Source organism: Convolutriloba macropyga, chromosome 14 (genome assembly GCF_964194025.1).
Source record: "Convolutriloba macropyga chromosome 14, txConMacr16.3, whole genome shotgun sequence".
In the NCBI taxonomy this organism is placed as follows: Eukaryota; Metazoa; Xenacoelomorpha; order Acoela; family Convolutidae; genus Convolutriloba; species Convolutriloba macropyga.
The window spans coordinates 47236065-47262382 of NC_134481.1; the positions used below are offsets into that span (position 1 = coordinate 47236065).

The 26318-nt window shown below is 37.1% G+C and overlaps 1 protein-coding gene across 1 annotated transcript in view; it reads left to right on the forward strand.

Annotated features, from left to right (window-relative positions):
* LOC142353251 (lymphoid-specific helicase-like) overlaps positions 1 to 26310 on the forward strand; it is a 76045-nt gene extending 49735 nt beyond the window's left edge. The window contains exons 3-7 of the mRNA XM_075405485.1: positions 1351 to 1564; positions 6606 to 6778; positions 17690 to 18381; positions 20820 to 21091; positions 25483 to 26310. Of these exons, the coding sequence (XP_075261600.1) occupies positions 1351 to 1564; positions 6606 to 6778; positions 17690 to 18381; positions 20820 to 21091; positions 25483 to 25900 (1769 nt within the window). The 3' untranslated portion in view covers positions 25901 to 26310. The remainder of the gene's footprint in view (positions 1 to 1350; positions 1565 to 6605; positions 6779 to 17689; positions 18382 to 20819; positions 21092 to 25482) is intronic.
* Positions 26311 to 26318: the final 8 nt, after the last annotated feature.

Below are 26318 nucleotides of genomic sequence, written 5' to 3' on the forward strand. Positions count from 1 at the left end.
ATGTGTTGTTTTAATTCTTGGTATCCATCGATGATTCTTACGACCGAACTTCTTCGAATTGACTTTTTCATTGACTTCAGTGACTTCTACTGCTGCAATTACAATTTGTGTGCGTGACGTTCTCTCTGCTTTTAGGTCAATTGCGTGACTTACCTCACTCAAAAATTGACTTCTGAAGTCTTTTATGGATCGTTAAGTTTCATGAGCATTTACTAGTTAAAGATCAATAGTGTGCATCTAAGTAGTGCTAAACTTATATGCCCAAATTCTTGAGTATTGATCGCGAGTTTTTGATTTCGAATATCAATTTTGAAAAAGCTGCTGCTTTTCCTTATAGATCTTATAGATCGTATGTGTCATAAAATTGACAGGCCGAATCTAACCCAAAAAGTCTGTCTGTCTTATTTCTTTAGTTACTTCAGATCATGGAAGGCCGCAAGCGTCTATCGCGGCTTTTTTTCCGGCAATCTACCGGCTATGTTTTTTAATTGATCTCATATCTTATCTAATGAAGCACAGGTTATTTTGTTCAGTTCAGGTCCTATCTGATTCATTCTCGTTTTGTTATCAAGTGTTTTTGATATATAGACATCGAGTATTAAAGTAAAAAAATGTTGGCTCTAATTTGATTTTATTGTCTTGTCCAGGACTCTCATTAATGGCACGTCTCATTGGCCCTTTAATCCATTATTATTGTTTTCACTTAGTTGTTTGTTACGATATGTGAATTTCTATCTCCTCCTCATTTGGTAGACAATTAAATCAAAACGTGGATGAGCGCGGTCGGAACATTATGTGCAAACGCGCATAAGCGAGCGTCCTTGTTTGTAGCTCTGATTAATGTTTTTTTTAATTGCTCTTGAACGAAATTCATAGCAATTATTGTAAACGTGTTGGTCTTTTTTATTCAAATTTTTCGCTTGACCATTTTGAGCTTTTCTAGAACATTCTTTGACTTCTGAAGTGACTTTTTAAAGTCGGTTACAGCATAGCAGAAATAAAGGCCTGATAGCCGAGTGGTCAGTGCGTCTGGTTATGGAGCGGGAGGTCAGTGGTTTGAATCCCGGGGATGTCAAATGTTTTTCTACCGCCTGTCGTTAGAGAGCAATTCTTCCGACATTAGTCTGTTTATGTTTTTGCTATTTGAGTTAATTGCATTTTTTATTATGCATTATATAGTCTTAGTAAATACATTCAATTGTTTATCAGACATTAGACACTTATCAATTCCCAGTCACATAAAAACGAAAGAGCTACCGGTCAGCGCATTGCTCAACAAAATATTGTCGACAATGAAAACGAAACCAAACAAATAGAAAGTCAACATAAGTTGAATTTTTTGTGCTTTAGGTCCTTTCCTGGTGATCGCCCCGATGTCCACTCTGAAAAACTGGGTTAATGAGGTGAAGAGATTTGCGCCTGACATTTTGCTGCCCATGTTGTACCACGGGGCAAAGAACTTGAGAAATGCTCTGAAGAGTGACGTGATTAATTGTGAACTCAGTAAAGCTGTGGTAGTGACGAGTTATGACATGGCCATGATTGAACGACCGTTCCTTTGCCAGTTAGTAGTAGTAGTAGTAGTAGTAGTAATAATAGTTATGATAGTTGGGCATGATATTGCATCATTAGGCCCCTATTTGTAGACCTGAAGCAATAGAGAGGCTACTATTAGTCTAATGGTTTTTTTACTGAAAGGGGAGGTTTGATCTTCAGCGATCAATTGTGTGAGGAACAGGTTGTTAATTCAATACTCACGTGAATAATGGTTTTTGCCAATCTGCTGAAAAATGCAGAGAGAAAGAGTGGTTTTTGTTCTCGTCATATTCTGAGAGAGCCAGAATAAGAGGCATGAAAAAATTTTTTTGAGTACTTGCAGTTTTTTAAAGCAGTTTTTAATTTCAAATTATTCGGTAATTTTCTCACTCAGGTTAGCAAATAGTTGGGCATTTGGGAGCCATTTTGACAATTTTAAACATTTATTAATGGCCGCCGTCAGCTTTTCAACGTCAATTATTAGACTTGTAGATGTAAATTATAGATTTTCTAAATCTACCTATTTAGAGTCGTATTCTAGTTTATAATGTCTGCGGTACGTTTTGAGGCTGCAATTGGTCTCACGAGCTGCGTTTTGGAAAAGTTTGCTTTTAATTGGAGTCATATTAAGTTTGGGTTATTAGACAAAAATTAAATTAATTAAGTCGAACTTGTGCCGGTTTTTACCTGGTCTTTAAATTCTTAGCATATGCAGTCGTTTCTTTAGAACTTTGCTATGCGTTTCGTTTAAAATTTTTTGCTTTTCATGTTATTTGAAATTTAACTAGCCATATTAAATATGCGTCTTCAGAAAATTAGTACTTAGTGGAAGTGTGATTCCGGAGTCTTTTGTCTGTAATTTTAATTAATTGTTTTTCCGGTTCCGTCGTGTGATTTTTTAGCATCATTTGTGACTTGTGCATTTATTTATTAATTCGAAATGAGAATGTGAACTCCAAATAAAACTCAATGGAGGTCAGCCTGACTGGATAATTTAACGGCTGTTTTGCTTGAAATTTGGTTTGAACTAAGGATAGAATTTGAAATCCGATTCTCAGTTTTTAAAATTTCTTTTCTGACTTGAGTATTGGTTGTCTTTGTGGATATTGGTTTTTGGAACATTTTCGTTTTCAAACGGTAAGCTTTTATGGTTTAATTTTACTCACTGAATTAGTTAGTAGCCAATGTTTCAAATCTCAGTATGAACCAATTACCGAAGAACCGAAGAGCATTGAGACATTATTGTAAAATTATGAAAATGTTAGTTGAAGAAGTATCACTATTCGAAGAGTTTTTTAATTTTCAACATTTTAAAGTCAGGTTCGTAAATACTAATTTTCTATTAATCAACAATTAAATGTTTGTTAGAGACAATTATGAAAGAAATATGTATTTCTACGGTTTTTTAAATAGCCGCACAGCGATAGCTGGGGCTATTATTGGCCTTCTCTTGGTTTTTTTACAATTCAAAGAATTTGAATTGTATTGTGGCGCTGTCTTTTTTTAAGATCTGTTCACACATTTTCATGATTTTTGAAGTCAAGCTGGAGTTGTGATTTTGGTCACGCCGACACAGGAAGTGGAGCAAAAAAGGGAGTGGTTTTGCGGCGTGATTTTGGATCTTATTTTAGAGTGAGAAAACTGTTTGAACAAAAATTTGCTTTCTCGCTAGTGGTTTTTTGTTCACATGCGGCAATTTCACTTCTGATTTTTACTGTTTTTTTTCAATTTTTGGATCGGATTTTTTTCTAAGTGGTTTTCCCAATCCATTCATAGTTCATTCTAGGCTTAGTTTTTTATTTGAACCAAATTTCCATTTCTCGCTAGTGGGTTTTTGTTCACATGCGGCATTTTGACATCGATTTTCTGTTTTTTTTATAAATTTTTTGTGATTTTTTAGAACTGGTGTTCCCAATCCACTCATAGTCCGTACTAGGTATAGATTTTCGTTTAATCAAGGAAAACTCTTTGAATGTACGTCAGGATTTGTCCTGCTATATTTTTTAATTTTGTCAAGATTTTTACGACCATATGACGTCACAATCACTTCAAATCTGCTTTTTATTCACTCATACAATTTCAACTGAAGTGCCTGCATGACGTCATTTATCAATCTTAGTGGAGCGAGTTTTTTGTTCATTCGCGTGATTAAGCTCTTGGTCACACTTGACTTACTTCACTCAAAAATGACTTCCTCACTTTGAAATTGACTTTTGTTTACTTTAGTTCAAAGAGATGAGGTCAAATTGGTGTGTCACTCAAATTTTGGTCGTTTGTTCCTGCAATTTCAACTGAATTACGTGTCTGACATCTGTTTTCTTCTTAGTGGAGCGGATTTTTTGTTCATTCGCGTGATGAAGTTTCTGGTCACACGTGACTTACCTCACTCGCAAAATTAATTTCTGACTCTAAAATTGACTTTCCTTTACTTTAATTCAAAGAGATATGGTCAAATGAATGTGTGCCACTCTAAATGAAGGTTATTTGAGAGCAGTCAATAGAAGCAGCAATAACATACAGATTCTTAATCAAAATATATCATCTATCCTTTAATGAAAGAGTAATTTTTTGCTGTTTTTTTTGAGACTGCAGATCTACGAAGCTATTGCGGCTATTTTCTTTCAATCTGCCAGCTATGTTTGAAAATGGTCGCTGATTGTGACAACAACATTCTGGACATTTTCTTCAAATGCTCTTGGTTATTTTTTTTACATAAGAAGTTAACGGCAAAGAGGCGTTATCTTGAGGCGGTTTTTAACTAACTTTTCTAGAAACCTTCAAATTTTATGAAAATCATCAAAAGATTCGTCAGACTTAGTCTCGTTTTTTCTCAACAATGTTACTGTTTCTTGAGCAAACAAAGTTTAACTGAACTTTTTACGTGGAATAGAGAAGGAATTTGGAGAAATTGCAGTGGGAACAGTGTTTTTTGCACTAAATGGAAACAATAATGTGAAAAGCAAGAAATCTTTGATATATTGCTGTATCTATTAATTACGGTGTTATTGCACAATTCTGCTTGTTTTTTGAAAAACTGGACTTAGTTAATTAAGTCTTCTGTACCATTTTATGGTGTGTATCATACTGAGTGAACGCCACTGTACCTCGCTAGTGAGCGTTAAATTATTAGAATTGTTAATGATAGCTGTTATAGTAAACTATTTTTGGCCGTCTTCTGGTTTTTAATTGCTGTCAAACACTTTTGTAGCAATTCTATTATTTCTGTTGGGCTTTTTTCTTTTAACGCTATTTTTCGTTTTATCGACTTTTCCTCTGATATTTTTTCCTCTTAGTGGGTTATGTCAATGTGAAGTCAAATTAGATTGGGATGTTGGAGTAAGGAGCAAAAAAGGGTACATTTCAAGCGCGATTTTCTCAATCTGCTTTAAAATATGGTGATAGCCGCTTTCAGGCTCTCAATGGCTATTGTCTAGGCGCGCTCCTTTTTTTATTCGCTTTAACTTTTGATCACGTTTTTCGTTTTACGTGAGTCACGACTTTATTGTTAAACTCCTGACTTACCTCAGTCATTGTGTCAACTAAATGGGTTTTAATTGCTTTCACTAATTGAATTACGGATTGTAGTGAATATGGTAAAGGTCAAAAGTGCAGAATCAAATGAAACTGAAGAAACCGATAAAGTTTGATCATTGAGCCATGGTGCATTAGATTATCAACGTTCTTTAGAGTGAATGCTACTGGCATTAGTATGAAGCTTGATAGTCTTCATATTGGAAGCTGAAATAAGTGTAATTTTAGAATCTAACTGAACTTCGCCAATTTCCCTCTTTTTTACTTTTTCTGTTTCAATCACAATGTGCGTCAAGCGGGTCAATGGCGGATATTTTCTGGAAACTTGCGGACCTGTGTAATATTTTCAGTTCAACTTACATATTATTTTCGGTGGGACATATATAATATTTTCAGTTGAGAGCTAAAGATTTTAATTACTTCGTTTTAATAAAATATTAGTGAACTTTCATTTTTGCACGTTTTTTGGTCTTACTAGTCATAGTAATAGGTTTTTTAATATTCTATTAGGTTCCACATTTAATTAAATGTTAGTGATTTTATCAGTTTTGCCCGCAGTGTTTTTGTCTTCTCGGCATATATTCTCAATACTGACAGGTTATATTGGTTTTTCAATCAGGGAAACCTTAACCTGTAAGTATTTAATAGATAGTTAATTGTTTTTACGTCTTTGACTTTAAATGAATAAAATATTATCAATTGCTCTCAAACGAAGTTTATAGCAATTGTGTTAGACCTGTGGTCTTTTTCGTTTGTTTTTAGTTGACCGTTTTTTTTCGTTTGACCCATTTGACTTATGAATACTATTCGAATACTACCGAAACCAACCGCTCGCAGGCCCTTTGAGAGTGTTTCGCTCGACGTTAGCCGGCTATGTTTGGTGTTTTTAATTGCTAAATGCCACGTTTTTTTAGAGCCTTACGCCTTACTAGTCTTTAAGAGTGCGATTCACCAAAATTGTTTCGACGAGAAAATTTCATGGTGCGAAGGTCGCTTCTTAATCTTAAAAGTTTGCCTCCTCCTCGAAAATTGGGCCCTTTTAACGTTTTTTCTCCAGTTGATAGTTTTCATGCGTAAACGCCATTCGTTTCAAACAGTTGCAGTGAATCTTTATTTCCTTCGTTTGGTATTTTCATTGTCCTTTAGTGTAATTAGTTAAAGATTTTAATTTGCTTTTTATTATGAAGTGGTATGATGTGCTTGGAGATGTCGGTAAATTACTGTCATGTGAAAATATTTTGCGTCCTGCTTCTCTTTATCTTTCTCCACCTCTTAGTCATCCTCTCTCCTTCCCTTCCCCCTCTTCTTCCCGTAAAGTCAGTGGGGGCAACCCAACCGTGCACCAACGATAATCAAGCGGCCTCAACTGATTTAGTTTGGCAATTTCTTGCATTTTGTCCTTTAAAATGAATCAATCGATTCTTTGGCAATCGGTTCCTGTTCTTTTTTTTTCATATGACTCTGCCATCGTTCGACTCAATATAGATGTTCACAATCCCCCGGGGATTAGCAAAACGTTCCCTTTTGTTTCTATACAGGTTCCAGTGGAACTACCTTGTGGTGGACGAGGGACACAGACTGAAGAATATGAACTGTAAGCTGTTGAAGGAAATGAAGTTCTACTCTTGTCAGAACAAGGTTCTCCTCACAGGAACTCCTCTTCAGAATAATCTCAATGAATTGTGGTCACTTCTACACTTTCTCATGCCCAGTAAGTTAATCGAATTTATGCCAAGCAAGTTCATCAAATCTGAATTAAAGTCCAAAAAAAAACTTGTTTAAAAGTTAAATTTTCAAAAGTTAGCGGAGAGGTTTAGGAATTAGGCTGGGCAACTTCGCGTATACTGGTCATATCCGTTAGCGATCGATTTCTTTTTGCTATCGAGATATTTTTGTGGAGCTTGAATAACGTCCACGTCTTTTAACATCTTTTGAAATCAGGCGTCTGGACAATACGCAAACTTTTGAAGATACAAAATTATTCAAATGTCACTCAACAATATGTATGAAATTTGTTAATAAAAAAATCAAATCCTAATTCAAAAACGGAAAGAAATCAGAATTGTATAGTTCTATTTATCGTATAAAAAACTACTGATTTGACACTGAGAAAATTATAAGTAATAACTATATTTTTTTGCTCTCCCAAGGTTTAAGAAACGTATTTTTCCTCAAATTAGGTGAGATTTTGTTTCTACAAATAAAACTTTTTAACATGAATTTCAGCAGCTCTCATACGAATTCTGTTTTTGTTTCGTATCAGTCATCCCTAATTTAGAGTTCGATTGCTCTCAAACGAAATTTGTAGTAATTATATTATCCCTGTGAAATTCCAACCCATGCCATTACGTGTTCTGTTTTTCCGTCGTTTGTTGCTGATCTCTGCTATGTCCTCAATCTTTTTAACATTAATCTCAACAGCTCTCATGCGGATTGTTTTTGTTTCGTATCAGTCGTGCCTAATTTAGGGTTCGATTGCTCTCAAATGAAATTTGTAGTAATTAAATTGTCCCTGTGGTTTTTTATGCTTTTCCATTTTCTTGTCGCCCTTTCTGTCCTCAACAACGGGATACAGGTAGCTCTAGCTGGCGATTTGGTCCTCCCTCTTATCACCCCCTGCTTGACCCCCCTAATGCTAGCATCCCTAAACTCCTGCTGGCTACTACCAAAGCCAATGGATTGCCGGTCGTTTCGCCCGACATTATGTTTCGAGACCTTTATCATCAATGTGTAAAAAAATTTTTATTATGACCCTTTTTTTATCAAAAGAGCTGTCTTAGAATAGCGAATACAGGAATTGTTCTTTAGTCATTAAATACTCTCAAACCTGTTTTTTATGCGATGTTTTTACTTGACAGATTTTTTGTCTCACTAATTTGAAGTTTTGTCCTCAAAAAAAGGTTAAACAGATTGCGCCAAGGGGTCATTAAGTTGTGTTACAGTTATTCGGCTCATTGGAATCTAAGAGTGCGATTTTGTTGACCTTTCAGTCCCTGACTTATTACTTTTTGTGTATCTATTTTAAACAGAAGTAACTTCGAACCCCCTCAAATTTCAATCGCTTTTAAAAAACAGATATAGTAATTACTTACAATTGATAAACATTGGCCTCCTTTTTCTGGTGCGACATACATCGACTGGTAGGTTACGTAACTCTGCTTGAAGTTATTGAAAACTTCTGGAGTTTATCGAGAACCACGTAGCGGTTCGATATTTTAAGTCAGAATTTTGAAGTGACTTAACAGAGTCACGTAACCATGTTTTGATCATGTGCACGTTTTAAAATGAAGAATGTCAATGGAAGCGAACTTCTGGCTACGTCTAGGAACTTCTTGCACTGCATTTTGGCATTTTCGGCATTTTCGTGTACGTGCTTGTTTTAGGTGTAATAATTGAAGGAGTATTTTGTAATGCTGATTTAGGATGTTGAATATTCTGTATTTTGGACTTTACGTTCGATAGAATTCCCAAATTGCTTTGTTAGATTCAGATAGGTAGAATAACTATGCCAAGGCGGCTCCGTTATGGCAATTGCTTTTCTAGAAGAAAATCAAATGTAAGCATAGTGGTGTGGAAGAGTAATGATGCTAGAAAATACGCAATTCTCACAGATTTTCATAAAAGGCTCAACGAGAGTACCGATTATATCGCGTCAATATTTGTCTAGCTTTCTTGGTACTCACAAACATTGTGTTTTTCATAAAATTGAGTGAAATTCCAACCCATGGCATAACGCCTTCTGTTTATTTCCGTCGGTTGTTGTTGATCGCGGCGCTGTCCTCAAAATGCTTACTCGCTGAAAGATAAGCACGACTTTTTAGCGCTAAGATATCATTAATCCAATCCATTCGTTGTTCCAGCTGGGAGATTGATTAATCAACACTAGGCGTCTCATCTACGAGTTTATTTGGCTGAACTCAAATTTCAATCGCTTTAACAAAAACAGATATGGTAATTACTTACAATTGATAAGCATTGACCTCCTTTTTCTGGTGCGACATACATCGACTGGTAGTTTACGTAACTCTGCTTGAAGTTATTAAAAACGTCTGGAGTTTATCGGGAACCACGTAGCGGTGCGAGATTTTAAGTCAGAATTTTGAAGTGACTTAACAGAGTCACGTAACCATGCTTTGATCATGTGCACGTTTTAAAATGACGAATGTCAATGGAAGCGAATTTCTGGTTACATCTAGGAACTTCTTGTACTGCAGACTTTCGGCATTTTCGTGTACATGCTTGTTTTAGGTGTAATAATTGAAGGAGTATTTTGTAATGCTGATTGAGAATGTTGAATATTCTGTATTTTGGACTTTACGTTCGATAGAATTCCCAAATTGCTTTGTTAGTTTCAGATAGGTAGAATAACTATGCCAAGGCGGCTCCGTTATGGCAGCGGCTTTTCTAGAAGAAAATCAAATGTAAGCATGGTGGTGTGGAAGAGTAATGATGCTAGAAAATACGCAATTCCTCACAGATTTTCATAAAAGGCTCAACGAGAGTACCGATTATATCGCGTCAATTTTTTTCTAGCTTTCTTGGTACTCACAAACATTGTGTTATTCATAAAATTGAGTGAAATTCCAACCCATGGCATAACGCCTTCTGTTTTTTTCCGTCGGTCGTTGTTGATCGCGGCGCTGTCCTCAAAATGCTTAACTCGCTGAAAGATAAGCACGACTTTTTAGCGCTAAGATATCAAGAATCCAATCCATTCGTTGTTCCAGCTGGGAGATTGATTAATCAACACTGGGCGTCTCATCTACGAGTTTATTTGGCTGAACTCAAATTTCAATCGCTTTAACAAAAACAGATATGGTAATTACTTACAATTGATAAGCATTGACCTCCTTTTTCTGGTGCGACATACATCGACTTGTAGGTTACGTAACTCTGCTTGAAGTCATTGAAAGCTTATGGAGTTTATCGAGAACCACGTAGCTGTTCGAGATTTTAAGTCAGATTTTTGAAGTGACTTAACAGAGTCACGTAACCATGCATTGATCATGTGCACGTTTTAAAATGACGAATGTCAATGGAAGCGAACTTCTGGCTACGTCTAGGAACTTCTGACATTTTAACTTCAGTCACTGCAGACTTTCGGCATTTTCGTGTACGTGCGTGTTTTAGGGGTAATAATTTAAGCAGTATTTTGTAATGCTGATTGAGAATACGTTGAAGATTCTGTATTTTGGACTTTGCGTTTGATAGAAGTCCCAAATTGCTTTGTGAGATTCAGATAGGTGGAATGACTATGCCAAGGCCGCTCCGTTATGGCAGCTGCTTTTCTAGAAGAAAATCAAATGTAAGCATAGTGGAGTGTGGAAGAGAGTAATGATGCTAGAGAATACGCAATTCCTCACAGATTTTCATAAAAGGCTCAATGAGAGTACCGATTATATCGCGCCAATTTTTTTCCAGCTGTCTTGGTACTCTCAAACATTGTGTTATTCATATGATTGGTTGGAGTTCCAATCCATGCCATTATGTCTTCTGTTTTTCCGTCGTTCGTTGTCGATCACGGCTATGTCCTCAATCTTTTTAACATGAATCTGAAGAGCTCTCATGCGGATTCTGTTTTTCTTTCGTATCAATCATCTCTAATTTAGGGTTCGATTGCTCTCAAACGAAATTTGTAGTAATTATATTGTCCCTGTGGTTTTTTTATGCTTTTCCAATTTGTTGTCGCCCTTTCTGTCCTCAACAACGGGATACAGGTAGCTCTAGCTGGGGATTTGGTCCTCCCTCTTATCACCCCCTGCTTGACCCCCCTAATGCTAGCATCCCTAAACTCCTGCTGGCTACTACCAAAGCCAATGGATTGCCGGTCGTTTCGCCCGACATTGTTGCGAGTCCGTTATCATCAATGTGCAAGAAATGTTTTTATTATGACCCTTTTTTTTATCAAAAGAGCTGTCTTAGAATAGCGAATACAGGAATTGTTCTTTAGTCATTAAATACTCTCAAACCTGTTTTTTATGCGATGTTTTTACTTGACAGATTTTTTGTCTCACTAATTTGAAGTTTTGTCCTCAAAAAAAGGTTAAACAGATGGTGCCAAGAGGGTATTAAGTTGTGTTACAGCCATTCGGCTCAATAGAATCTAAGTATGCGGGGGTGAATTTTGGAGACATATTTTTAATGCGTGAAGGTCAGTTCTAAGAAGTTGACCCTCCCGCCTCTCTTCCGCTTCACTACACGACCTCAATCCCCACCCCCTTTGCATATTTCTACCCGTAACACAGCGCTCTCGAACCCTTCCCGTTCACAACAAGCAACCGAAGCGTGCCGACATGCGCACCCCACGCCTATTCAGTTGAGCCGAAGCTAGCATCCCTAAACCGTAGCTAGCTTCTGACGAAGGCAACCGCTCGCCAGTCGTTTGAGAGTAATTCGCCCGACGTTAGTCGCTTATGTTTTGTCACTGGAATATTTGTAATTTCTCTCGTACGAAATTTGAATCAATTATTGTAAGTCTTTTTGTGCAAAATTCTTGCATGACAGATGACTTTATTGGCCTTTCACTCTCTGACTTATTGCTTTTTGGGTATCCATTTTAAAAACAGACGAAGTAAGTTCGAACCCCCTAAAATTTCATTCGCTTTAAAACAGATATTGTAATTACTTACAATTGATAAGCATTGACCTCCTTTTTCTGGTGCGACATACATCGACTGGTAGGTTACGTAACTCTGCTTGAAGTCATTGAAAACTTCTGGAGTTTATCGAGAACCACGTAGTGGTTCGATATTTTAAGTCAGAATTTTGAAGTGACTTAACAGAGTCACGTAACCATGCTTTGATCATGTGCACGTTTTAAGATGACGAATGTCAATGGAAGCGAATTTCTGGTTACATCTGGGAACTTCTTGTACTGCAGACTTTCGGCATTTTCGTGTACATGCTTGTTTTAGGTGTAATAATTGAAGGAGTATTTTGTAATGCTGATTGAGGATGTTGAATATTCTGTATTTCGGACTTTACGTTTGATAGAATTCCCAAATTGCTTTGTTAGGTTCAGATAGGTAGAATAACTATGCCAAGGCGGCTCCGTTATGGAAGCTGCTTTTCTAGAACAAACTCAAATGTAAGCATAGTGGAGTGTGGAAGAGTAATGATGCTAGAAAATACGCAATTCCTCGCAGATTTTCATAACAGGCTCAACGAGAGTACCGATTATATCGCGTCATTATTTTTCCAGCTTTCTTGGTACTCACAAACATTGTGTTATTCATAAAATTGAGTGAAATTCCAACCCATGGCATAACGCGTTCTGTTCATTTCCGTCGGTCGTTGTTGATCGCGGCGCTATCCTCAAAATGCTTACTCGCTGAAGGATAAGCACAACTTTTTAGCGCTAAGATATAAAGAGTCCAATCCATTCGTTGTTCCAGCTGGGAGATTGATTAATCAGCACTAGGCGTCTCATCTACAAGTTTATTGAGCTGAACTCAATTGATACTATTATGTAAGTTTACTTAAGTCAGAATTTTGAAGTGAATTCTGCAGAGTCACGTAACCATGCTTTGAACTCGCGCTCGTTTTAAAATGACTAAATACAATAGAAGTGCACTTCTGGCTACGTATAGGAACTGTGGCATTTTAACTTCTGGCACTTCAGACTTTCGGCATTTTGTGTACGTGCGTCTTTTAGCGGTAATAATTGAACCAGTATTTTGTAATGCTGATTGAGAATAGGTTAAGATTCTGTATTTCGGACTTCGCGTTTGATAGAAGTCCCGAATTGCTTTGTTAGGTTCAGATAGGTAGAATGACTATGCCAGGGCGGCTCCGTTATGGCAGCTGCTTTTCTGGAAGAAAATCAAATGTAAGCATAGTGGAGTGTGGAAGAGAGTAATGATGCTAGAGAATACGCAATTCCTCACAGATTTTCATAAAAGGCTCAACGAGAGTACCGATTATATCGCGTCAATATTTTTTCAGCTGTCTTGGTACTCTCAAACATTTTGTTATTCATATGACTGGTTGAAATTCCAACCCATGCCATTACGTGTTCTGTTTTTCCGTCGTTTGTTGCTGATCTCTGCTATGTCCTCAATCTTTTTAACATGAATCTCAACAGCTCTCATGCGGATTGTTTTTGTTTCGTATCAGTCGTGCCTAATTTAGGGTTCGATTGCTCTCAAACGAAATTTGTAGTAATTATTTTGTCCCTGTGGTTTTTTATGCTTTTCCAATTTCTTGTCGCCCTTTCTGTCCTCAACAACAACGGGATACATGTAGCTCTAGCTGGCGATTTGGACCTCCCTCTTATCACCCCTGCTTGACCCCCCTGCTTGACCCCCCTAATGCTAGCATCCCTAAGCTCCTGCTGGCTACTACTAAAGCCAATGGCTCGCCGGTCGTTTCGCCCGACATTGTTACGAGACCTTTATCATCAATGTTTAAAAAATGTTTTTATTATGACCGTTTTTTATCAAGAGCTGTTTATAGCAATTACAGGAATTGTTCTTTAGTCATTAAATACTCTCAAACCTGTTTTTTTATGCGGTGTTTTTACTTGACCGATTTTTGGTCTCACTAATGTCCTCAAAAAAAGATTAAACAGATGGTGCCAAGAGGGCATTAAGTTGTGTTACAGCCTTTCGGCTCATTAGAATCTAAGTATGCGGGGGTGAATTTTGGAGACATATTTTCAATGCGTGAAGGTCCGTTCTAAGAATTTGACCCTCCCGCCTCTCTTCCGCTTCACTACACGACCTCAATCCCCACCCCCTTTGCATATTTCTACCCGTAACACAGCGCTCTCGACCCCTTCCCGTGCACAACAAGCAACCGAAGCGTGCCGGCGTGCGCACCCCACGCCTATTCAATTGAGCCAAAGCTAGCCTCCCTAAACCGTAGCTAGCTTCTGACGAAGGCAACTGCTCGCCAGTCGTTTGAGAGTAATTCGCCCGACGTTAGTCGCTTATGTTTTGTCACTGGAATATTTGTAATTTCTCTCGTACGAAATTTGAATCAATTATTGTAAGTCTTTTTGTGCAAAATTCTTGCATGACAGATGACTTTATTGGCCTTTCACTCTCTGACTTATTGCTTTTTGGGTATCCATTTTAAAAACAGACGAAGTAAGTTCGAACCCCCTAAAATTTCATTCGCTTTAAAACAGATATTGTAATTACTTACAATTGATAAGCATTGACCTCCTTTTTCTGGTGCGACATACATCGACTGGTAGGTTACGTAACTCTGCTTGAAGTCATTGAAAACTTCTGGAGTTTATCGAGAACCACGTAGCGGTTCGATATTTTAAGTCAGAATTTTGAAGTGACTTAACAGAGTCACGTAACCATGCTTTGATCATGTGCACGTTTTAAGATGACGAATGTCAATGGAAGCGAATTTCTGGTTACATCTGGGAACTTCTTGTACTGCAGACTTTCGGCATTTTCGTGTACATGCTTGTTTTAGGTGTAATAATTGAAGGAGTATTTTGTAATGCTGATTGAGGATGTTGAATATTCTGTATTTCGGACTTTACGTTTGATAGAATTCCCAAATTGCTTTGTTAGGTTCAGATAGGTAGAATAACTATGCCAAGGCGGCTCCGTTATGGCAGCTGCTTTTCTAGAACAAACTCAAATGTAAGCATAGTGGAGTGTGGAAGAGTAATGATGCTAGAGAATACGCAATTCCTCACAGATTTTCATAAAAGGCTCAACGAGAGTACCGATTATATCGCGTCAATATTTTCAGCTGTCTTGGTACTCTCAAACATTTTGTTATTCATATGACTGGTTGAAATTCCAACCCATGCCATTACGTGTTCTGTTTTTCCGTCGTTTGTTGCTGATCTCTGCTATGTCCTCAATCTTTTTAACATGAATCTCAACAGCTCTCATGCGGATTGTTTTTGTTTCGTATCAGTCGTGCCTAATTTAGGGTTCGATTGCTCTCAAACGAAATTTGTAGTAATTATTTTGTCCCTGTGGTTTTTTATGCTTTTCCAATTTCTTGTCGCCCTTTCTGTCCTCAACAACAACGGGATACATGTAGCTCTAGCTGGCGATTTGGACCTCCCTCTTATCACCCCTGCTTGACCCCCCTGCTTGACCCCCCTAATGCTAGCATCCCTAAGCTCCTGCTGGCTACTAATAAAGCCAATGGATCGCCGGTCGTTTCGCCCGACATTGTTACGAGACCTTTATCATCAATGTTTAAAAAATGTTTTTATTATGACCGTTTTTTATCAAGAGCTGTTTATAGCAATTACAGGAATTGTTCTTTAGTCATTAAATACTCTCAAACCTGTTTTTTTATGCGGTGTTTTTACTTGACCGATTTTTGGTCTCACTAATGTCCTCAAAAAAAGATTAAACAGATGGTGCCAAGAGGGCATTAAGTTGTGTTACAGCCTTTCGGCTCATTAGAATCTAAGTATGCGGGAGTGAATTTTGGAGACATATTTTCAATGCGTGAAGGTCCGTTCTAAGAATTTGACCCTCCCGCCTCTCTTCCGCTTCACTACACGACCTCAATCCCCACCCCCTTTGCATATTTCTACCCGTAACACAGCGCTCTCGACCCCTTCCCGTGCACAACAAGCAACCGAAGCGTGCCGGCGTGCGCACCCCACGCCTATTCAATTGAGCCAAAGCTAGCCTCCCTAAACCGTAGCTAGCTTCTGACGAAGGCAACTGCTCGCCAGTCGTTTGAGAGTAATTCGCCCGACGTTAGTCGCTTATGTTTTGTCACTGGAATATTTGTAATTTCTCTCGTACGAAATTTGAATCAATTATTGTAATCGTCTTTTTGTGCAAAATTCTTGCATGACAGATGACTTTATTGACCTTTCAGTCTCTGACTTATTGCTTTTTGTGTATTTATTTTAAACAGACGAAGTAATTTCGAACCCCCTCAAATTTCAATCGCTTTAACAAAAACAGATATGGTAATTACTTACAATTGATAAGCATTGACCTCCTTTTTCTGGTGCGACATACATCGACTGGTAGGTTGCGTAACTCTGCTTGAAGTCATTGAAAGCTTATGGAGTTTATCGAGAACCACGTAGCTGTTCGAGATTTTAAGTCAGAATTTTGAAGTGACTTAACAGAGTCACGTAACCATGTTTTGATCATGTGCACGTTTTAAAATGAAGAATGTCAATGGAAGCGAAATTCTGGCTACGTCTAGGAACTTCTTGCACTGCATTTTGGCATTTTCGGCATTTTCGTGTACGTGCTTGTTTTAGGTGTAATAATTGATGGAGTATATTGTAATGCTGATTGAGAATATGTTGAAGATTCTGTATTTCGGACTTTACGTTTGATAGAATTCCCAAATTGCTTTGTTAGGTTCAGATAGGTAGAATAACTATGCCAAGGCGGCTCCGTTATGGCAGCTGCTTTTCTAGAAGAAAATCAAATGTAAGCATAGTGGAGTGTGGAAGAGTAATGATGCTAGAAAATACGCAATTCCTCGCAGATTTTCATAAAAGGCTCAACGAGAGTACCGATTATATCGCGTCAATATTTTTCCAGCTTTCTTGGTACTCACAAACATTGTGTTATTCATAAAATTGAGTGAAATTCCAACCCATGGCATAACGCCTTCTGTTCATTTCCGTCGGTCGTTGTTGATCGCGGCGCTATCCTCAAAATGCTTACTCGCTGAAAGATAAGCACGACTTTTTAGCGCTAAGATATAAAGAGTCCAATCCATTCGTTGTTCCAGCTGGGAGATTGATTAATCAGCACTAGGCGTCTCATCTACAAGTTTATTGAGCTGAACTCAATTGATACTATTATGTAAGTTTACTTAAGTCAGAATTTTGAAGTGAATTCTGCAGAGTCACGTAACCATGCTTTGAACACGCGCACGTTTTAAAATGACGAAATACAATGGAAGTGCACTTCTGGCTACGTATAGGAACTTCTGGCATTTTAACTTCTGGTACTGCAGACTTTCAGCATTTTTGTGTACGTGCGTGCTTTAAGGGGCAATGATTTACAGATGTAATTATAAAAGAATATTTTAGGAAAATTTCTTCCGTCATTTTGCTTGTTTGAATTATAGTAAAAATAGGGGTGAAATATACTAACTGTCGATTGATACGATGCTGCTCTAGCTTATTTGCCAAAAGTACATGGCGTCATTTGCTGGTCTCATTAAGTTTATAAGTCAATTAAATTATTATTATTATTTGAAATATTTTATGACGGTCGAGGTAACCGTTTATAATAGCATTGGGTATATTGTCCTGACACCCTGTTTATTGTATCAACTGCACCTGTTGTGTTCCATGCTAATATAATAAAGTTCAAATAATTTGTCGCAAGGGTCTTTGCCATGATAGCAAAGGCACCACAAAGTTACTGCCCCCTGGTATAGTGTATTTAGGGTATTGATGGGGTTCATGCGTTATATGAGCGACCACTAAGCGGTGGGGGTGGGCTATAATGGGTGAGATCCGAAAACTGTAGAAACGCTAAAAGTGCGCAATTGAGATATTACAACGTGCTGCATGCCTAGCTAAGGTCAGTTCGAAAGTCGGGCTGACATCTCAAACCGGCCCTCGACGAATGTCACATTTTCTCATTTTTTCAGAATCACGTAACCTATACTCCAAATTTAGTTACAGGTCAGAAATTTGTTTCAGGCATCTTTGCAGATCTCGAAAGTTTCCACTTGTGGCTAGATCAGAACAGCTTAATCAAGGAACAAACGTACTCAAGCAAAGAAGGTAGTAACGAGAACGGAGAAAGTGATGTAGCGAAAAAGATTGCTAGTGCCGAAGAACGCGAAGAAAATGTTTTATCAATGGTGCACCAAATTTTGACCCCATTTCTTCTTCGTAGAATCAAAAGCGAAGTGGAACTAGACTTACCAGACAAGCAAGAGCTTCTAGTCTATTGTCCAATGGCTGATATGCAGTTGCATTATTACAAAATCGTCTCTGAGAAAACTATTTTGTCCATTTTGGGTCAGAGAAATCACGAAGTAGATCGCATGGATTATGACAAGTTATGGGAAGATTATGGAAAAAATCGAAGGTTCACCGCTGAGAGAGAAATGGCCAATGTAATGAAAGGCGATGAGACTAAACTCACAGTTTCAAGACAATCGGCGTTTCATGTCCTGGATGATGGTGACGAAATGCAACGAATATTCAAGAAGTGTAAACTGACTAATTTTATGGTTTTGCTCAAACGGGTGTGTAATCACCCTTTTCTGCTCATTAATCCACACCCTGATGGTGATATGAATTGGTACGAAGATTACGTGACGTCATGTGGGAAGATGGAGCTGTTGGATAAAATGTTGGTCAAGTTGAAGGATCGAGGTCATAAGGTGAGACTGAAGTTTTTATTGTCTTCAGAGTTGATTAATAGCCGCCGTCAGCCTCTCAGGCCATTATTTAGGCGCTCTCCTTTTTATAGCTGCGAAGCTGTAATCTGAGCGAAGCTATATTGCGGTGCTCTTGGTTTTTTACAATTCAAAGAATTTGAATTGTATTGGGGCGCTGTCTTTTTTTTAAGATCTGTTCACACATTTTCATGATTTTTGAAGTCAAATTGGAGTAGTGATTTTGGTCACGCCGAAACAGGAAATGAAGCGAAAAAGCGAGTGGTTTTGCGGCGTGAATTTTTTTCGCTCTAATTTTAAAGTAGAGTGAGAAAACGGTGTTTGAACAAAAATTCGGTTTCTCGGTAGTGGTTTTTTGTTCACATGCGGCAATTTCACTCTGATTTTTACTGTTTTTTCGATTTTTTGGATCGGATTTTTTTCTAAATGGTTTTCCCAATCTATTCACAGCTCATTCTAGACCTAGTTTTTTTGAATTAATTTTTCATTTCTCGCTAGTGGTTTTTTGGTTCACATGCGGCATTTTGACATTGATTGTCTGTTTTTTCTTACTTTTTTATCTGATTTTTTCTAAAATGGTTTTCGCATTTCACTCATAGTTCATTCTAGGTCTAGTTTTTCTGTTTAGTCAATGAAAATTCTTTGAATTGTACGTCAGGACTTGTCCTGCTATGTTTTTTTGTTTCGTCGTCCGACGCTCTTTTTTCGTTTTACATTTGTTGGGGCGCTGTCTTTTTTTTACAGATCAGTTCATACATTTTCATTTTTGAAGTAAAATTGGTGTAGTGATTTTGGTCACACCCAAACAGAAAGCGAGTAAATTTGCGGCGTAAAATTTTTTCACTCTAATTTTAAATTAGATTGATAAAATGGTGTTAGAACAAAAATTCGCTTTCGCGCTAGTGATTTGTTCACATGCGGCTATTTCACTGATCTTTGAATTGTACGTCAGGACTTGTTCTGCTATGTTTTTTTTACTTCGTCGAATAAAATTTTTTTCGCTTTACCTTAGTTTGCAGCTTGTTCAACATTTTTCGTGAAATCTTTTTGACTTCTCTAGGCTAGTTTCACTCTTCTCTCATTCTACTAAAAGTTGCTCAGCAAAGCAGTTCAAAATGAGCAGAGTCAGTATGAAAAAACGGAATCAGAAATAAAAACGGGATAAACATATGAAGCCCAAATTTAGATGCCCGTTACTCGAACTTTGTTCTTAGTTACCATTTCTAATGCTTATTGGTATTGATACTAACCCCTGTGTGGTGTTACTACCAAACAAGAGTACTTTCAGCTCCAGAGTTCTGAAAATTTAATATTTTAACAGATTTGATTTTCTTGTTTTTTTTGTGGTTTTGTTTCAAGATAATCATAAATTAGTGGAGGCACGTTTTGTCTGATGAGTAGTTGGATGGCGTTTAAGTGGATTTCCACTTCGAGTCGTTTGCGGAATCCTTCTGGCTATGTTTTTTTTAATTCGCTTTACCTTTTGATCACGTTTTTCGTTTTGCATAAGTCACGATTTTCACGTTTGACTTCTGACCTTCACTAACTGCTTCAACTGAATGCTTTTTAAATTCTATCACTCATTCAATTACGCAATATGGTGAATACTGTCAAAATCGAAAGAGACGGGATAAACCGATAAAGCCCGGTCATTAAGTCATTGAGAATTAGGTTATCAAAGTTCATCAGAGTGTTTGCTAGCTGACATTGGTATTAAGTTTATTAGCTTTCAGTTTTGAAGCTGAAGCTTCAGTTTCTGAATTAAGTATAGTTTTAGAAACCAACTGAAGCTGCTTCCAAAATTAGAACTTTTGACACCAAAAAACAAGAAAATTTCAGTCATTTTGTCTCTTCCTTTTTGTTTCAATCCCGATGTGCATCAAATGCGTCAACGGCAGCTATTTTCCGGCAATCTGCCCGCTAAGTTTTCGTTTTTTGATAGGATTTTTTCTAAATGGTTTTGCAATCCATTCGTAGTAAATTTGTGGTCTAATTTTTTGCTTTAGCCAATGAAAATTGTGTGAATTGTAGGTCTCATTTTGGCCAATTGCAAGTAGGATTAGCCAAAATCTTTGTAATATTGTTAAAATATGGATTTTCGAAATTTTGAGTTTTAATTGCTCTCGAACCAAGTTTGAAGCAATTATTGTAAGTATGTGTCTTTTTATGCAAAAGTTGTGCTTTTTTGCCGTTTTTGCACTTTTGTTCTAGAACATTCTTCCCTTTCAAGTGACTTTCTATTCGCTTGGCTTTTTGATTTTTGCGTGATCTCAATTGCGCTCACTCAAAGCTGTTGGATCAATTTTGCTTGGAGTTAAAATCTGCCTTGTTTTGGGGCGTTCCTTGATCTATGTACCCGGGGGCAAAATTGTAACGAGCAGTGCATCGATCAAAGGTTCATTCCCTACTGTCTATTTTTATAGGTGCTCGTGTTTTCTCAATGGACCTCAATTTTGGACATTATCGAAGACAGTCTATCTCGAAGACAATACAAATACGCCAGGATAGATGGATCCACTCGTCTAGATAGCCGACAGTCTCAGATTGACGAATTCAATCGGGAAGAGTCGGAAATGTTTTTGTTTCTGCTGACAACTCGTGCAGGCGGACAGGGAATCAACTTGACAGCCGCGGATACTGTTATAATTTACGACTCTGATTGGAATCCTCAAATGGACTTGCAGGCTCAGGACAGGTAAAAAAAGCATTTTTAGTTGCTCGCAAACGAAGTTTGTAGCAATTATATTAGTGTTGTGGTCTTTTATCCGATTTTTTGCTTGACCAATTTTTCGTCGAGAGGACTTTGATAGAGCCCTAAGCCTTAAAGTTTGATAGAGCCCTAAGCCTTACCATACTCTAAAAATGCGATTAACGAAAACTGTTTCGAGGAGACAATTTCATGGTGTGAAGGGCGCTTCTTAATCTTAAAAGTATGACCCCCGCCATCATCCCCCATTACCCCCTTCAATACTCCCATTGTCTACCCTCCTCCGCATCTCAATTTGAAGTACCCTCTCATTGAGCTTCGCAACACTACCCCCAACGCTTGACCCCCCACACACTACAACGCTCCCCCCACCGCATTCCGGTCAACTCCTCTTTAATGCTAGCATCCCTATGCCCCAGTTGGCGCCAACCGCTCGCCGGTCGTTTGAGAGCAATTCGCCCGTCGTTATTTTGCCTATCAGCCTCCGGATCTATTGTTTCGGATGTTTCTCCGATTCTATTCATAGGATCTCCCTGGAATCATTTTCCAGAAATTAAACAAATCAGAATTGTGTGTGTGTGTGTGTGTGCGCGCGTGTGAGTGTTTGCGCTTGCGTGAAGATAAGGTGTGGGGTGGGGGAAGGTGTTGGGGGGGGGTAGTATTCCCCATTTCCGGTTTTCTACCGGCTATGTTTGTTATGCAAAATTTTCGCTTGACCGCTTTTTGACTTTTCGAGTGAATTCTACGCCGTTGAGTTTCTGCGTTTTGCGTGATCTTAAATTCTCTCTCATTCACAATTTCAAGCCGCAATTTAATACTAAAAGTCAAAGGATAAGCGCACCAAAACTGGTGCCATTTGTTCATTGTTTCGACCCCTCTTGAGGGGGGAGGAACTATATACTCAACTGGTTTTTTTTGTTCAGTCAATTTTGGCCGATCGATATATACATCGTAGAGAGTTGAGACTAGTATCATTAGAAAGCTTGTCAAGCGTAGAATATGGAATTAAAAAGATTTTTTTAATTTTCGTTTTTGACAGGGAGATATCGAGGTTTAAATTTTCGAGAAAATAGAGTGAATTCCGTTGATTTCATTCACCTTTTTTCGGAATTTTTGACTAAATTTTCGCCAATTTTGATAAAATTTAATAACATTCTTCATGAAAATGTCGTTGATTTTACGTTTAAAGACAAAATACATTGTCGGCTATTTTCATTGATTTTTTTTGTCACAAATTCCGGCTAAAAATTTCACAAAATTCCTTTTTTCATCAAAAACAGCACGAAATAAGTTTTAGTCCACTCTGATTAAATTGGCAGGAAGTGCACACCCAAACACCACTAACCCAATCTTTGTAGACTGAAAAGGGGGCTAATTCCACTTCAACTTCTGTTGAGAGTGCTCTGTAAATAAAACTTTGCCATTTTTTGCTAACTTTATTCGTTGATTATAAAAAACGCAGCATTAACTTTTGATTTTTTAACAAGTAAAATATCTATATCAATGACATTTCAAAAATTAATTTTTCCTAATGGACAATCAACACTAGCAGGACTAGTTCTGTACCGATCTTGGACCGTTAAAATTCGAAAATAATTCGGATTGTCATCAGTCGGTTGTTTATAAAAAAAATTCGATCTTTTTCATTTTAATTAAACAACAGAACATTTCAAATGAAAGCTCTCTAGTGATAGGTCCTATTGGCTTCCTAATTAGCTTGAAATTATTTTATCTAGTTGAGTTCTTGAAAGCTTACGCTCGTTTTGACTTTTAAATTATTTGATTTTTAAAAAAAACGGCTTATTGAACTTTGCCTCCATTTTTCTCCTACTTTTGTCAACTTGTAGCTTAGTGTCAGCAATCAAAGAGTGCTCATTCTTTCTGCTGAATTCAAATTCAGTCTGTCTTTATTAGGGTTATACGCCTGAAGTTATGGTGTTCTGGCTTTGATACTACGAGATTTCACAAATTTTTTTTAATTTATAGTATTTGCCCATATTTCATGTTTTCTAATTTTGTCAAATTATCACGTTATTTTCAGTTCATATATCACATTTTTCGCGTTCAAAACAACGCACAATTGATAATATTTTAATCCTTATAGATATAATTGTGGTTGTTTACCGCTTGACATTACTTTCTCGAAAAATTTAATTGAATTTTACTTTGTTTTAACTGTCGTTTTTACTTTGTCTTTTTAGTCGCATTCAATTTCCTGTACAATGACCAGCTTTGATTGGTTTTTACCAAAAGATGAGCCGACGTTCTGATATTAGAAGATAGATAATGGCTTTCATGACTTCGAAAACAATTGTTTTCCTAAATGAAAAAAAAAACATTTCAACTTCGAAATTTTGTTCCCTTTATTGTCTTTTTGTTACCTGGTCTCGTTAATTAAAGGTTAAAGATGACATTATTTTTTTAAGATAAGGTGTCAAAAGGGATTGGTCTCACAAAATTTTATGTTTTTAAAGAATTCGTTATGAATTTACTGGCTTCGACACACGGGTTTTTCACAAAAAAAAGTAAATTATTTTTTGATTTTTGTCATATTTGATGTTCTTTTTGTAGACGTAGGACATGTTCTGGTTAATTGCAGTTCTCGAGGGCTTCCTTTGGAAGAGCAAACGAACCTATTCAACATTTTCATTCTGTAATTAATGGCTTTCATGTCTTTTGAAAGAAAACAAGTATTACATAATTTTGCATTTTTTTTTGTCTAATTGTTGCTCATTTTCAATAATGAGCGGCCAAATAATACAGTATCGGTGTTCGAAGAAGGTGCAATCGAACATACTTTGGGGCCAAAGTATGGCTTTACGGCTTCCAAAGCATTTTCTGGCAAGTTTTAATTGATTTTTAGTTTGTTGTCTATTTGTTGTTCTTTTTGTAACTGCATAAAAAATTGAATACTAAGAGTTCTTAATTCCATTCTATAGATGCATTGGTAATTGTAAACCTATGGGATATTTTAGTTGATTCCTAATGGTTTTCATTACTTTGAAATTAATTGTTTTTTTTTTTCAGCGAATTTTCTAACTTTAAAGTTTCTGTTCTTTTTTGTCTAATTGTTACCAAGCTTTATTATGAACTGGTGAATAAGCATTTTTTCTGGTGAATTACAACTTATTTTGTTTTTTTTTCAGTTTTATCATAAGCTATTTTGAGTTTGTTATTAAGTTTTGCTTTTAAAACGAACATAAATTTTTTGATTTAATTAATGTTTGTTGTTGTTGTTCGATTTTGCCGTTCGTCTTCGCTCGCTTTTTTAACATCGGCATATCTCATCAATCTAATGCATCATTTTTTACTCCACTGAGTTATTTGCTTTGGAGGTTATCTTTTCGTTCATACACCATTTTTTGAAAAATTCTTGAATTTTTTGTTTTTCTATCTGTTCCTCATTTGGTAGACAATTATGCCAAAATTGATGATGAGCGGGGTCGGAACTTTATGTGCGATCGCACATTACCGAGCAGCCTTGTTCACTTAAAAACTTAATAGTGGTATATATATTAACCTCTAATGAGGTTATTTGTCCCTAGTGATTTTTTTAGTCCCAGTCAAGCCCCCCGCCTTCGACTGAAGCTGGCTGCAATTGATTAGAGCTCTCACTAGTTCGAGAGTAATTCTTCCGACGTTATTCGGGTATGTTCTTTTCCTCGTGATCATCTTTTTTGTTTTTATTAGCGCGTGTGAAAGAGGGTGTAAATTAAATAAATTAAGAGGCAAATGTTAGTTCCCGCTTATGGAAGCTGGAGTAAATTTCTGGATGCCTAATGTTTTTGGGCTTGCATTATTAGTAGACACTAATTATTATTATGTCCACTAATGATGCAGGCCCAAAAACATTAGGCATCCCAAAATTGAAGTTTTTCTCTAGCCTTCATAAGTGGGAACTATCATTTGCCCCGTAGAACATATTCTTTTTATGCCAATTGTCGTACTTCCGATTCGTGGTCTAATAGTTTTTCGTCTCACTACAGAATTTTCGTGATATTTCGTCTTGAGAAACGGGTTAAAATGGTTACGTACGAGCACATCAATTAATTGAGTAGTTCTATTTTCTGATCACATGTGACTTTCGTCAATATCAAAACGGCTTTGTTTGTGATGATTGACTGAGGATATTTTTCGCTACGTGCACGTTATTTGAAAGCAGCTTTTAGATACAAAGCAGGTCCAAATAAGGTATCTTATTTCTTTCATTAGTAGTTTAAGACTACAGGTCTATGAAGCTCTTGTATGACAATCGACCAGCTATGATTTTTTTTTCAAAACAGACGTCTCAAAAATTTTTATCGCTATCAAGCTGTGATATTGTCACACCGGAGACTAGGGTTACACCTTTTAAAAAAGACTAAATGATTGCGTTTCAGGTGCCACAGAATTGGGCAAACTAAGCCTGTGGTTGTATACCGTCTGGTATCCGAGAACACAATTGATCAGAAGATAGTCGTCCGAGCCAATGCCAAACGAAAGCTGGAAAAGGTAGTCTTAAAGAAAGGACGTTTCAACGCTTCTCAGAAGGCGTTGACTAAGCACGTTCTCGACGTTGACGAAATCAAAGAAATCCTTCAAAAGCAGGAAGAGCAAAAGGTGGAATGTCGAGAAGTGACTGAAGAAATGATAGAACAGCTTTTGAATCGAGATAAAATATTTCAAATGGGTTTGGACGATTATTTGGTTGAAGACAATTGTTCGTCTAGTCGGCCCTCGTCGGCAGCCAATAGCAGTTCAGGCGGCGATTCGGGATTCTTTGAGCTGGTCAAGTCGGAGTTGGATGAGGATGAATAGATGAGTCGCTCATTATTGGTCAAACTGATATCTGAAGACGTCGTCGATTTTATAATTATCTGCTCCTTTTCTGGGCTTCAAGTAAACTCTATCTTCTTAGTTGATCGAATTTAATTTTTTTTAAAAAAAGTTTAAATACAAAACAGTCTTGGTTCGAGAAACGACTAGGGTTCGTCCAGGGCCAGGTTGTTTTACATGAACTTTTTCTTTTGTGTCCTTGTTTTAATAACAATCAACCCAAATTTTGAAGTACTAATTTTGCAATACAAGTAATTTTAATAGTACCATCTTGTTGGTTACCTCGACTACATTAATTATTGTTACATTGTTAATTGTACGTTGTTGCCATAGCTGAGCTTATGTGATTGGCTGAATTTGTTTTTGTTTTCGAATAATAATTTCTAACTCGACTCTTTTA